This window comes from Somniosus microcephalus, chromosome 15 (genome assembly GCF_052327205.1).
Source record: "Somniosus microcephalus isolate GS21.2 chromosome 15, FLI_Smic_1.0, whole genome shotgun sequence".
Lineage (NCBI taxonomy): Eukaryota > Metazoa > Chordata > Chondrichthyes > Squaliformes > Somniosidae > Somniosus > Somniosus microcephalus.
Window position 1 is genome coordinate 62,819,787 of NC_141001.1, and position 15,112 is coordinate 62,834,898.

A 15,112-nucleotide genomic window follows, 5' to 3' on the forward strand; every position below is an offset into this window, starting at 1 on the left:
TAACCGGCAAAATTCAGGAGTAGGTTCAGGTAAGTTTTATTACTTGCCTTCCTCCATTTGTTGCTGTGCAAGGGTGAGGCTGCAGCTGTTGCTAAGCTACAGAGATGCTTGGAACTTGTGGCCATTGTTCTGAACCTGTTGCTAAGCAACAGGGTTTGTTGCTTTATACGGAGCTCTCAGCTCCGTATCTTTTACTATAACTTTCGGTTATCTGGAATTTTTGATGAACCGGCACCACGTCAGTCCCGCCGGCGCCGGATAAATTTTTTTTTCCTGTACAGCACCCTACAGAGAGAACCCTGCCACTGAGTCCAATGTTCCCTTTAAGCTGTGCGGCTGCACTGTCGTGCAGTGCACTAGGGGTCCTGCGCAGCCGATGAGCCGGCTTTTAAATTGAAAAAACACACGTGCAGAATTGTGAAGGGGCCGCGCAGCCCGTTGAAGCAGCCATGCGGCCCAACAAAAAATGACAAGGAACATTGCCTGAGTCCTGTTCAGCTGACGCCTCCTTTACACAAGGAAAGTGAATTAGCTTCCCCTTGCAGAAAAAGCATTTGTCATTTGCTTGATACGCTAATGCACTGCAGACTGCCTAAACTTCTGATTGTCACCTTGAAAGCAACATGGGGGAGTTTTTTCTAGGGGCAGATGCAGAAGGAATTGAGTTTGTAACGGGATAGGGGGATGTATGTAGTGAGAGATACAAGGAAGTGGCCAGAGGTAGCTTTGTTGGTGATCAAGATCATGAGCATAAAGAGTCCACAGGAGATAGTGAGGTTGAGGTGGTGACCGTATGAGTGAGTGAAATCAGTTAGTGTATTAACCAACTTTGGTGGATCCATTCTACATATTTATTGTATATATGCTGGCAAAGCTTATTCTTGCTTTATGTGTGGTTTGCTAATGCAACATTTGTTTTTTTTTAACAAAGACAATACCATAGGGTAGATCTTAAGATCTTGTACATGGCAAGGTATCTGGCCCACGGTGTTGGGGGTAATATATTAGATTGGATAGAGGATTGGTTAACTAACAGAAAACAGAGGGTGCGATCTTGCCAGCCCTGGGGAGGCGAGTATGGAGGTGGGACTGCCGGGAAAATGGCAGAATTTGGGGGCGGGGGCCCAACCCACCTCCATGCCATCTTCCCAGGAGGTGGGTAGCCGTCCCGCGCCGTGTCCTGTCTCCTTGGAGGCGGGAAGGGATTAAAGCCAATTAACTGCCAGTTAACAGGTAGTTAACAGGAAGAAAATAGGATTATCCCCTTTATGCGCTCACAAGTGTGGGCTTCCCGAAGGCTCCGAACCCCGCCAGGTCAGCAAGGCGAGTACTGGGTCTACGGGGGTCGGGGGGGTGCAAAGGTGTGCTGTGAATGTAAGTGATGGGTGCAAGTGTGGAGAGGTGAGTATCTGAGGTAAGTGCAAAATGTTAGAAAAAGTGTACTTACCTTTTTTTCTTCCTGCAGGCTTCAATCCTTGGGTATGCGGAGAGTTTCGCACCTCCGCGGTAGAGATGACAGATGGCTGTTGCATTCTCCAATGCAACAACCATCTAATTTCTGCAAAGACCTCATCAAACTACAGAGAATGTTACTGACAGCTTCACAAATCAAAAAGTGGATAATCCTATTTTCTGCCTGTTAACAGGCAGTTAATTGGCTTTAATCCCTTCCTGCCTCCAAGGAGCCGGAACCCGGCGCGGGACGGCTACCCGCCTCCTGGGAAGATGGCATGGAGGCGGGTTGGGCACCCGCCCCCAAATTCTGCCATTTTCCTGGCAGTCCTGCCTCCATACCCGCCTCCCCAGGGCTGGCAAGATCACGCTCAAAGAGTCTGCAAAGGGATATAGATTGGTTAAGTGAGTGGGCAAAAAATTTGGCAGATGGAGTATAATGTAGGAAAATGTGAGGTTATCCACTTTGGTAGGTAGAATAAAAAAGCAAAATATTATTTAAATGGAGAGAGACTACAGAATGCTGCGGTACAGAGGGATCTGGGTGTCCTCGTACATGAAACACAGAAAGTTAGCATGCAGGTACAGCAAGTAATTAGGAAGGCAAATGGAATATAGGCCTTTATTGCAAGGGGGATGGAGTATAAAGGTAGGGAAGTCTTGCTACAACTGTACAGGGCATTGCTGAGACCACACCTGGAGTACTGCATTCAGTTTTGGTCTCCTGATTTAAGGAGGGATATACTTGCATTGGAGGCAGTTCAGAGAAAGTTCACGAGGTTGATTCCTGAGGCTGGTGTCGGGAGCAGTGAGACCGGAGACTCAGTGAGTATTTACACTCACTTTTGCGGGCTTTCTTTCCAATCTCTCAGACCAGCGGCAGCGTTCCAGAGCCATGTCACGATTCAAAACGTGATGCGGGCAGGAGGGAGCAGCTGATTGGGTGAGTACGGCCAGGGAGTATTTATACAACTCTATAGTTTGACAGTTAAGGTTCATAGTTTATAAAGTTTAGAAGGTCTTAATTTTTTTGTGGTTATAATTTCTAGTGCTAGTAACCAAGGGCCCTTGAGTATATCATTAAATTGTAGTGTAATTGGTGGTATTGATTTGATTTAAATTAATTGAAGGGTAAGTCATGGCAGGACAGCTCGGTGCCGTGGTATGCTCCTCCTGCACTATGTGGGAACTGTGTCTCTGACAACCATGTGTGCGGGAAGTGTATCCAGCTGCAGGTACTGGCAGACCGCATTGCGGCACTGGAGCTGCGAATGGATACATACTGGAGCATTCGCGATGCTGAGGACATCGTGGAAAGCATGTTTAGGGAGTTGGTCACACCGCAGGTAAAGGCTGCACAGGCAGGAAGGGAATGGATGACCGCCAGGCAGAGTAGTAGGTGCAGGCAGGTAGTGCAGGGGTCCCCTGTGGCCATCCCCCTCTCAAACAGATATACCGCTTTGGATATTGTTGGCGGTGTTGGCTTATCGGGGGAAGACAGCAGCAGCCAACTTCCTGGCACCGTGGCTGGTTCTGCTGCACAGGACAGGAGGAAAAAGAGTGTGAGAGCTATAGTGATATGGGAATCTATTGTAAGGGGAATAGATAGGTGTTTCTGCGGCCGTAAACGAGACTCCAGGGTGGTATGTTGCCTCCCTGGTGCAAGGGTCAAGGATGTCTCGGAGCGGCTGCACAGCATTCTGGAGGGGGAGGGTGAGCAGCCAGTTGTCGTGGTGCATATAGGTACCAATGATATAGGTAAAAACCGGGACGAGGCCCTAAAAGCTGAATATAGGGAGTTAGGAGGTAAATTTAAAAATAGGACCTCAAAGGTGGTAATCTCAGGATTGCTACCAGTGCCACACACTAGTCAGAGTAGAAACAGAAGGATATTTCCAATGAATACGTGGCTAGAGGAATGGTGCAAGGGGGAGGGATTCAAATTCCTGGGACATTGGAACCGGTTCTGGGGGAGGTGGGACCAGGACAAACTGGATGGTTTGCACCTGGGCAGGACTGGGACGGCTGTCCTAGGGGGAGTGTTTGCTAGTGCTGTTCGGGAGGGTTTAAAATAAAATGGCAGGAGGTTGGGAACCTGTGCAGGGAGACAGAGGAATGGGAAACAAGGATAGAAGCAAAAGACAGGAAGGAGAAAAGCAAAAGTGGCAGGCAGAGTAGTCAAGGGTTTAAATCAAACATGGCCACAGTAAATCATAGTTCTAAAAGGTCTAAGAGTGTTAAAAAAACAAGCCTGAAGGCTTTGTGTCTTAATGCGAGGAGCATTCATAATAAGGTGGATGAATTAGCTGCGCAAACAGATGTAAATGGATATGATATGATTGGGATTACGGAAACATGTCTGCAGGATGACCAAGGCTGGGAACTCAACATCCAGGGGTATTCAATATTCAGGAAAGACAGGCAAAAAGGAAAAGGAGGTGAGGTAGCATTGCTGGTTAAAGAGGGGATTAACACAATAATAAGGAAGGATATTAGCTCTGATGATGTGGAATCTGTATGGGTAGAGCTGAGAAATACCAAAGAGCAGAAAATGTTAATAGGAGTGGTATACAGACCCCCAAACAGTAATGCTGAGGTTGGGGATGGCACTAAACAGGAAATTAGAGGCGCGTGCAATAAGAGCACAGCAGTTATCATGGGTGACTTTAATCTACATATAGATTGGGCTAACCAAATTAGTAACAATAATGTGGAGGAGGAATTCCTGGAGTGTATACGGGATGGTTTCCTGGACCAATATGTTGAGGAACCAACTAGAGATCAGGCCATCTCAGACTGGGTATTATGTAATGAGAAAGGATTAATTAGCAATCTTGTTGTGCGAGGCCCCTTGGGGCGGAGCGATCATAATATGATAGAATTCTTCATTAAGATGGAGAGTGAAGTATTTGACTCAGAGACTAGGGTCCTGAATTTAAATAAAGGAAACTACGATGGTATGAGGTGCGAGTTGGGTAGCATGGATTGGGGAATGTTACTTAAAGTGTTGATGATGGATAGGCAATGGCAAACATTTAAAGATCGCATGGATGAACTACAGAATTTGTTCATCCCTGTTTGGCATAAAAATAAAACAAAAAAGGTGACTCAACCGTGGCTAACAAGGGAAATTAGGGATAGCATAAGATCCAAGGAGAGGACATATAAATTGGCCAGAAAAAGCAGCAAACCTGAGGATTGGGAGCAGTTTAGGATTCAGCATGGAGGACAAAGGGATTAATTAAGAGGGGGAAAATAGAGTCTGAGAGTAAGCTTGCAGGGAACATAAAAACTGACTGTAAAAGCTTCTATAGATATGTGAAGAGAAAAAGATTGGTGAAGTCAAGCGTAGGTCCCTTGCAGTCAGAATCAGGGGAATTTATAATGGAGAACAAAGAAATGGCAGACCAATTAAATACATACTTTGGTTCTGTCTTCACAAAGGAGGACACAAATAACCTCCCAGAGATGTCGGGAAACATAGGGTCTAATGAGAGGGAGGAGCTGAATGAAATCAGTATTTATAGGGAAATGGTGTTAAGGAAATTGATGGGATTGAAGGCCGATAAATCCCCAGGGCCTGATAATCTACATCCTAGGGTACTTAAGGAAGTGGCCCTAGAAATAGTAGATGCATTGCTGGTCATCTTCCAAAATTCTATAGATTCTGGAACAGTTCCTATAGATTGGAGGGTAGCTAACGTTACCCCACTATTCAAAAAAGGTGGAAGAGAGAAAATGGGGAATTATAGACCGGCAAGCCTGACATCGGTAGTGGGGAAAATGCTAGAGTCCATTATAAAAGATGTAATAGCAGAGCACTTGGAAAACAGTGACAGGGTCGGACAAAGTCAACATGGATTTACAAAAGGTAAATCGTGCTTGACTAATCTACTGGAATTTTTTGAGGATGTAACTGGTAGAATAGATAAGGGAGAACCAGTGGATGTGGTATATTTGGCCTTTCAGAAGGCTTTTGATAAGGTCCCGCATAAGATATTAGCGTGTAAAGTTAAAGCACATGGGATTGGGGGCAAGGTACTGACTTGGATAGAGAACTGGCTGGCAGACAGGAAACAAAGAGTTGGAATAAACGGGTCTTTTTCCGAGTGGCAGGCAGTGACTAGTGGGGTACCGTAGGGATCGGTGCTAGGACCCCAGCAATTCACAAGGTATATATTAATGATCTAGATGAGGGAACTAGATGTAATATCTCCAAGTTTGCAGATGACACAAAGCTGGGTGGGCGTGTGTGCTGTGAGGAGGATGCCGAGAAACTCCAGTATGATTTGGACAGGTTGGGTTATTGGGCAGATGTATGGCAGATGCAGTATAATGTGGATAAATGTGAGGTTATCCACTTTGGTGGCAAAAAGAAGAAGGCAGATTATTATCTGAACGGCAATAGATTGGGAGAAGGGGAAGTGCAACGAGACCTGGGTGTCCTTATGCACCAGTCGTTGAAGGTAAGCATGCAGGTGCAGCAGGCGGTTAAGAAGGCAACTGGTATGTTGGCCTTCGTAGCAAGAGGATTCAAGTACAGGAACAAGGATGTCTTGCTGCAGTTGTACAGGGCCTTGGCGAGACCACACCTTGGGTATTGTGTGCAGTTTTGGTCACCTTATCTGAGGATGGATGTTCTTGCCATGGAGGGAGTGCAGCGAAGATTCACCAGACTGATACCTGGGATGGCAGGAATGACGTATGAGGAGAGATTGGGTCGATTGGGCTTATACTCGCTGGAGTTTAGAAGAATGAGAGGGGACCTCATTGAAACTTATAAAATTCTAACAGGACTAGACAGACTAGATGCAGGAAGGATGCTCCCGATGGCGGGGGAGTCCAGAACCAGGGGTCACAGTCTAAAGATAAGGGTTAAGCCATTTAGGACAGAGATGAGGAGGAATTTCTTCACCCAGAGAGTGGTGAACCTATGGAATTCACTACCACAGAAGGCAGTTGAGGCCAATTCATTAAGTATATTCAAGAAGGAATTAGATATATTTCTTAAGGCTAAAGGGATCAAGGGATATGGGGAGAAGGCAGGGACAGGGTACTGAGTTTGGATGATCAGCCATGATCTCATTGAATGGTGGAGCAGGCTCGAGGGGCTGAATGGCCTACTCCTGCTCCTATCTTCTATGTTTCTGAGTTGAAGGAGATGTCTTATGAGGAAATGTTGAGCAGTTTGGGCCTATACTCATTGGAGTTTAGAAACATAGAAACTAGGAGCAGGAGTTGGCCATTCGGCCCTTCGAGCCTGCTCCGCCATTCAACGAGATCATGGCTGATCATCCAAACCCTAGCACCCGGTCCCTACACTGACAGCCATCCCACCCAAGCCCTATCCCCGTAACCCCATAACCCCACGTATTTAATCCCCCCTAACACTAAGGGCCAATTTTTATCATGGCCAATTAACCTAACCCGCACATCTTTGGACTGTGGGAGGAAACCGGAGCACCCGGAGGAAACCCACGCAAACACGGGGAGAATGTGCAAACTCCACACAGACAGTCATCCGAGGCCGGATTTGAAGCCGGGTCCCTGGTGCTGTGAGGCAACAGTGCTAACCACTATGCCACCTGGTATGAATCTTCACCTTCAAGAAGAATGAGAGGTGATCTTATTGAAACAAAAAAGATTCTGAGGGGACTTGACAGGGTAGATGCAGGGAGGATGTTTCCCCTCGTGGGGGAATCTAGAACATGGGGACATAGTTTCAGAATAAGGGGTTGCCCATTTAAAACGGAGATGAAGACGAATTTCTTCTCTGAGGGTCGTGAATCTTTGGAAGTCTTTACCCCAGAGAACTGTGGAGGCTGGGTAATTTGAATATATTTAAGCTGGAGATAAACAGATTTTTGAAAGATAAGGGAGTCAAGGGTTAAGGTGAGTGGGCAGGAAAGTGGAGTTGAGGCCAAGATCAGATCAGCCATGATCTTATTGAATGGCGGAACAGGCTCGAAGTGCCAAATGGCCTGCTCCTGCTCCTATTTCTTATGTTCTGTGAACACAGGTCGGAAAACTGCAGCAAGAATTGCAAAATTTATACTCATAGCTTCTCATTCTAATAATATATACAAAACAGTTTGATAATATCGTGGCCTGCCATGTTCTCTGTAATCACACTACACAATGTCCCATAATTTTGGCTCTTGAGTACTGTATTTATGAACCATATTATCCCATCCCATTCACAATACAATGCATGGAGAAGTAGTGTTGTCACCTTGTGAAAACAATGCACAATCACAGCTTGACTTCTCCACAGCACCACATGGCATATAACATGCCCCCCTTCCAACAGCTTCATGGACAGTGACCTATACAGAACAAGTTTGATCCCTGCTCTGTGCTGTTGCCTTTCTCAGCCACTGCAACAATGGGAGTACTACAAATGTGTCAGAGAGGAAGAAACATCAGCCAGGTTTTAAGTTCCTGCTGACTGTACAGCGATCCTTGCTGGATGTGCACATGTGGACAGTGGGTAAGGACAGAAATAGGCTTGATTGGCCTTCACAGTCACGTAGCCTGCCAACACCTATGAAGGCAATTTCCTAAGGGTACTCCCAATCAGCCACCGTAACTCCAACGGGAGATCAAAGGATCCCGTTGATTTTCTGCTGAAGTTACGGTAGCTGCAATGCATTTGAAGTTATGGGAGAGCCCCCAAGGAAATTCCCAGCGATACTGTCCAGGCTCATGTCTGAGGAATGGGAACTTCAGTGAGGTACCAGAGACTCGCTGTTGTCTGTGGAACTGTAACCTGGTATGAATCTTCGCCTTCAAGAAATGAGTAAGGGGAGAAGATCAGAGAGAAAATTAAAAGGGAAAGAAAAAAGAATATCAGTGGAATTGCAAGTAAATTATTGTAATAATAAAATGGAGCCACACTTAAATTTATGAACTATATTTGTTCAATCATGTAGTTCAATTAGTTAATTGCATCATAACAAACAATATGCTGAGCAAATAAATTCATTATGTATCCATTGAAAACCACTGGCTTGAGAAGAATTCCTCCTTACCTTGGCTATGATGTGGCACAAGTGGGCACCTTCTTGTGTCAGGCCAATGAGGCTACTGACGGCTGTCTCAATGTTGTATACGTTCGTTGCTGAATCTAGCTCTCTCAACAGGCCCTGTAAAGCGAGACAATGTGATAATAAATATCAGCCATTCCCTCTTGTGAATATAATGGTGTGATGTCAATGCGTGACTTATCGCCTCGCACAGATACCAAGTGTAGAGTATATTTGATCTGTTTAATTACTGTGTTAAGATCTATAAAAGACCGCGTTACAAATACATTTGAAGTTGGCTGCTTTCTTATGTTTAAATTGAGAAAAGGCAAACTTTTCTAGACACAAAGGGGGAAAAATTTGGTTGCTTTGCGCCTCCCGTTAGCACCCCGAGGGGGGCGCTAACGGGGCAAAAGCAAATAGCACCCGGGCACAATGCCGCTAACACCTCCCACGAAATTCAGCGGGAGGTTAGCGGCGGCGGTAGCCAGTAGCGCCCTGTGGCGCTATGCCTCCAGTGAAGACGTTATCACCATGCGCAGCGCCCCGCTCGCGCCCCAGCCGCAAACTTGGCTCGCGCCCCCTGACCTACCGCCGGATGCTATATCCAACAGGGTCAGGGGGCGTTCTTGTGGCTGGGGTGGCGATAATTAAAGGGCAGGTGCTGGGCAGCCTTTTTTTTGGGCCGCCTGCCAGCACCTGCACCCTCTGGCCTCCTGCTGCCGGGTGCCAGCTACAACCCGTCAGCCCGGCAGTCCTCTTGAGTGCCAGGCTCTTTTGCCGGCACCCTGCTCCCTGATGGTCCATCAGGGCCCCGGTGAGCACTACGCTAGGCCCCTCCCTTTTAATCAGGGAGGGAGGCCTGCAGTACTGCGGCGCGACGTGCCGGCGTGGATGGAGCTGCTGCACGTAGCACTCAATGGGAGCACCCCAAGAGGGAGAGGGAGTGCTTCCAGTAGCGCCCCACCTCCTGCTTGGGACGCCACCATTGAATTTCGGGCACGGGGGGGACTATCTTTTTCAGTGCGCGTCCGAATTTTTCCTCCAAAATTTGTGGAGTTGGTTTGTTCTTATTTTGAAAAATTATCTTATTGGGTTTTATTGTGCCTCCAAATTTCTCTTTTCCTCTTACACTGGGTACAGTTCCACTTATGCTAGCATCTTTTGGTACTTCACTCAAGTGGACATTCTTCATATGCCAGCTGAAACCATGGCTATCCTCAACCAACATCCACACACTCTGGATAGCAATCAGGAGCAGGAACCCTGACTCTTTTTTTTGCTTCCTAGCCCAAGGCTGCTAAAACCAATCTCAGCCTCATCAACTAGGACCTAGTAGAGACTATCCAAACTCATTTCATGTGAGATGCTTACAGCTGGAAGTGAAAGAAGGCCTACATCCCATCAGTTTAGACTAGATTCAACCCAAGCAGCGAAAGTATAGTGTACAATGCCATCATACCACTTAATTCCACTATGGCTCTTATTAGATTCTTTTCTCCTTGTATTGCTATTTGCGAGCTTATAGATCTCATTTGAATATGCTCTCTGTGCTGCTTGAGCCTTGCTCAGGGAGTGCTGAAGGAGTCTAGCAAAATATTGGGAGCATGCAGTTCTTACTGTATTGGGCGGCTGCTCAAAATTAATGAGATAAAAATGAAGGGAACTTAAAAAATTTCTGTGAGCCTTCTCAATGAATTTCATGTCAAAAGCAAAGCAACCCCCCACCCCCAAATTTTCTGCATGAAATGTAGGGTGTGGGCAAATGTTGCACTTGTTGTTAGAGATGAAGGTGGAGGCAGCATGGGAGAGGGGATTAAGGAGGCAGTTGGTTGTGGAGTAAAGAAGCTGGAGTAATCATTACTCTCCAGAACAACCCTAGAGTAGTGGGCAGTTTTGGAAGAGGAGAGTGCGGCCATCAGAAGTTGATGCAGTCCAGCCGGATCTCGCGAAGGATGGATACAAGGAAGTGGTCGAAGATGGCCTTGTTAGTTCTCAAGACCACAGGAGTAAAGAAACCACTGGAGATTGGGAGGTTGAAGGGGGTTCCAAGAGTTTGAATAGGAGAATTAATATGGAGGGAGAGAGACAAAATAAATTTCATAGAAATGCCCTAACATTTAACACAGTGACTTCACACCATAATTATTGGCCCAGAAATTCAGGTCGGGGGCTTCCCGTGGGTGTAAGCCCCCGACCTGCACTTACCTTGCACGCCGGCCGTTGAGCTGTAGGGCCCCGTGGAATTCCGCTCCGGGGCCTGGCCCAGCTGCCGGCGCGCTGTGCTTGCGTGTCCCAGGGGCATAGTTAGTGCGATGCGTCCCCTGGGATTATGTGAGCCATGGGCAGCCAATCGGAGGAGGGAAAAGCCCATTCATAAGATTGACAGGAAGACCTGTCAAAACTTAATACTACGGCCCCAAAATAGCAGTAAACCTTCAAATAATTTTTTTTTTAAATCACACTTTTTAAATAAACTATAAATTACATGAAGTAACTATTTTAAACAATAATTTAAATTTTTGAAAAAAATAATTTTATATTCTAACGGGGCTAAAAATAAACTTACCTTGCTTTAAAGTATTTAAAAATAATAAACCTGTGGAAAAAATGTTTTCATTTTAATTAATTGACAACTTACCTTGTAAAAAGCAGGCCTTACGCCTGCTTTTTACATTTCTAAATACTGCAGGCTTACGATCCCGGGAAAACCTGCAAAAAAAACCTAAGTTCGATGCGCACGCGCAGCCTCTCCTGCGCGCACGTTCGACCTCTGAACTTCTTTGTTCGGAGGATCGGAAGTGTCGGTTTCCCGCGCATGCACAGTGCATGCAGAAAACCGGCACTTCCATTCGGCCTACGGGTGAGTACCTCGTGCGTACTCACCCGTGGAGACCCGAATTTCTGGGCCATTATAAAGAGAATGGTCAACACTTCTCTTTGAGGCATGTTTCTCAGCCTTCGCTCGTAAGGCTGGATCTACCTTACCCTATGATTTCATTGCGGTGAGTTATTACAGGAAGACAGATGAGTATGTTTATTTATTATACAACTCAAAAATTACATTACACTAAAAATATCACATGAAGACTTTGATATGGTGCTGAGCCGTCTATCTGATTTTCCTGTGAAACATTTGCCTTTATCCAAAGCCTAGCTGCATTATATGAAGAATTAATGCACACTGACTGGCTGCTAAAAGACTGTAAATCAAAGTAGTAGAATACATGCTTGTCACACTGAAGTTAAAGCAATGATGGATTTATATTATGCCTGATAAATTGATTACTCAAATGTCAGAAACAAAAAGGCTTTATCTATTGAAGTTGGTCTGTCTGGCTCACTAAAACCTTTTGGTCTCAGCTCAGGTATCAAGTATATATTAGAAATAATTAAAACCTGAAAATATGTAGATCTAATCTTTACCAAGTCTGGGAGAAGTTGCAGATGCCAAATAAGTGGGGGAAAAACACTTAGAACAATTGTTCAGTATCTCATACATATTATATTAGCAGAATATGAATGAAAAATATTTGCTAATTGTAAAACACATTGCTCAGCCAATCTTGAAAGTCTTGAATCCATTGGTGCAACAGAAGAGAAAATACAATATAGTAACAAAGAAGAGTTCTTAGCAGTATATACTTCCGTTAAAAAAACTGCTTCTCAATTTCCCTGTGAGCAGTTTCATTATAGAATTGACAATTATTTTTAACCATTTTCACCAATATACTGCATCTTGCACTCTGTCTCATACTAAAAGGTTGCATTTATCAAAAAGGAAATACTCTTACTACATTAAAAAACCTTCAAGTGGCTAACACCATCAGGAAATGAAACCCCAAACCATTTCCAGAGGGCATCTGAAAAGGCAGCAACATTGCATGTCATGCTTCACCTTCCTCTCACTTACTGTCATTGAATAACACATTTCATTTGAACTGCCAGACGGGAATCAGTTTTTTTCCACAAGCAGTGTAGTCTGAACTACAAAAAATATATAGGGGCAGAATTTGCGGTTTGTATGATGGCGTACTTTCAGAGTATGTCGTCATACCACCTTTGAAATTGACTGCCGGTTCGGGGTTTCCACTGCGCTAAATCCAGAATTTGTGATCTGTCAAGTTCCAACTAGACAGATCATCCGCTGTGACTGTCAAATCCTCATTGCTGGCGCAGAGTTGGGTTAATTGCCCACCAACTGTGCAGCAATTGCACAAGAACATTTTACGGCTGGTGCAAACAGGTGCAGGAGCCTGTTTGCACAGCGTATGGGGCGGGGGATATGTAATATTAGGTGAAGCATCAAAACAGCAGCTTGAAATATGGTTTTCAGTGTGGGATGAATGGGTTTAAAACTTATCAAACTTAAAAGTAGTTAAGATAAAGTAAGATTAAATATAAATAACTGTCCTGCCAGGCTAATTGCACGGTTTCAAAAGACAGGTTCTCATAAATCTTCAGGTTAATGAACTTGATGGGCTGAATTTTGCCGGCGCTCAGAGTGCGGGTTTAGAGGCGGGTCTGCTGTCAAAATTGAAATGATTGACAGCGGGTTGGGAACCCGTTGCGAACCCACCTCCATATAAGTTTCCAAAGTGTCGGGTTTGCGATTTCAGAGCAGATCCGACACCAAGCGGCGGGAGAGGCATTTAAGATACGTAACTGCTTGTTAAGTGCTTATTAACTACTATTGCTCTATTCCTCTAGCACTGAGATATTTAAATGGTAACTCTCTCTTCCAACTTCAGTCCAGACCCTCACGCTCAATTTTATTTGTCTTTTGAATGTATCTATCCTACTGGCTGCCTCTGGACTGACGTCTGACATTGCGAGGAAAACTTACTCTTGAAACATTACAGCACTAGAGAAACAGAGCAGAGCAGCAGTTGATTGGAATGCACTGGTATTATGCTCCTGTCGGGTCCATGGTCTTTGGAGAAATTGCTTTACTAGGAGGGAAACTAGCGGAGGATATGGCTTGAGTGTACGATGGCCACTTATACTTTTAGATCCAAAAAGGAAAATACATTTCTGGTCTTATATACAAGTATATATCGTATACATAGGGCAGATTTTGTGCAATCTCACACAGCTCTGGGGGACACAGATACAGCTGGCGCATATTGGAAATTCACTTGTGCACTGCCCATCCATTCATTTCAATTGATTTTCCAATTTTCATTGGGTATATGTGAGCCCCGTTCCCGGCATTGGGCCTCACAAAATTTACCCCATTAACCTTTTGCCATGCTCGGAGCAAAGCATTTAGCTTGCTACAGCAGTACAGGCAGTAAACCAATGAATTACTTTGAAGTGCAGTGACTTATTATGTAATCGAATGTGGCAGCCATTTAGTGATCCCATAAGTAGCAATCAGATCAATGATTTTTTGTGGCGGTGTAGGCTGAGAGAGGAATGTTGGTCAGGACACCAAAATAAATGCTTGCTCTTTGATTAGTGCTATAAGAACTTTTGTCTCCACCTGAACAGACAGATGGGGGCATTCATTTAAGATCTCATCCGAAAGACAACATCTGCATTAATGCAGCACTCCCTTAGTACTGAACTGGAGTTTGTCCACCAAGGATATGTGCTGAGGTCCTGGAATGAGGCCTAAACCTAGACTCCTCTGATTCTACAGCAAGAGTACCAACCGAGCCAAAGCTGATGCGACTGGGGAAATTCCACAAACTTGCACTCCCAGGAGGGAGTGCAGGTTGGAGATAAGGCTACAACATTGTAGCACCAATTCTATGACCCGTGATCTCTGTGAACAGAGCTCCCCACTGGGATCACAGAAGTACCTCTTACATTATGTTCTGTATTATATAGCTGCATTTCTAGTTCTAAAGATGATACTTAGGATAAGTAGTTGTCAACCAAAATCCTGCAGTCACCAAGGCAACAAAAGACAACTGATTTACAAAGAAAACATATAGCTTTGTGTATTCACACAAATGTAATATAACCGAGTCCGACTTGTCATTCCCTTCAGAGACAGACCTGTCCTGCTGATGAACATCCTAGCCTACTTTTGACACCAAGCATCAAATCCCACACTTTCTTCTGCTCCGTAACACAAATCAAACTGGTCTGCACAAGATTCAATGAATACAATGCTCCAGTGAATCTGTGTCCTCTTATCTGTAAATACATATAGTAGATAGGGACAACTTTATAACAATTCCTAGACATCCCAAGTCCCAAAATATAGTTCAATAAATGCAAGAAATAAAAGCCAGCAAACCTGTCTATGTACCAGTGGTGGAGCAATTCCAAGGGGTAACATTACAAAGAGCCCTTAGCGGCATTTTACAAAGCTTCAGTGAATGTTGTCTATCACTCTGCATTCTGCAGCACTCTGTGCTGAGGCTATTTGTTCCTTTACACCAATTTTAGCTAATCTTCTAAACTGGGAAATCATAAAGTGGCCCTTAAATCTGAGTATAGGTAATTACCTCGACATTAAAAAGGGCTAGATTAATTTACTCAATATATAACTATATGAAACAAAGAGGAGAAATCTATTGAATTTAAAATGAAGAACAATTTTTAAAGGGGATTCTAATTCTTGACAACTTCATAACAACTAAACATTACCACAAACTAATTCATTACCACAAACTCATTCA

General features: G+C 44.6%; 1 protein-coding gene across 1 annotated transcript in view; it reads right to left on the minus strand.

Annotated features, from left to right (window-relative positions):
- The window catches only part of insc (INSC spindle orientation adaptor protein), an 811,538-nt gene that overhangs the window by 387,579 nt on the left and 408,847 nt on the right, over positions 1-15,112 (minus strand). The window contains exon 6 of the mRNA XM_086007893.1: positions 8,484-8,597. Coding sequence (XP_085864019.1) covers positions 8,484-8,597 — 114 coding nt within the window. The remainder of the gene's footprint in view (positions 1-8,483; positions 8,598-15,112) is intronic.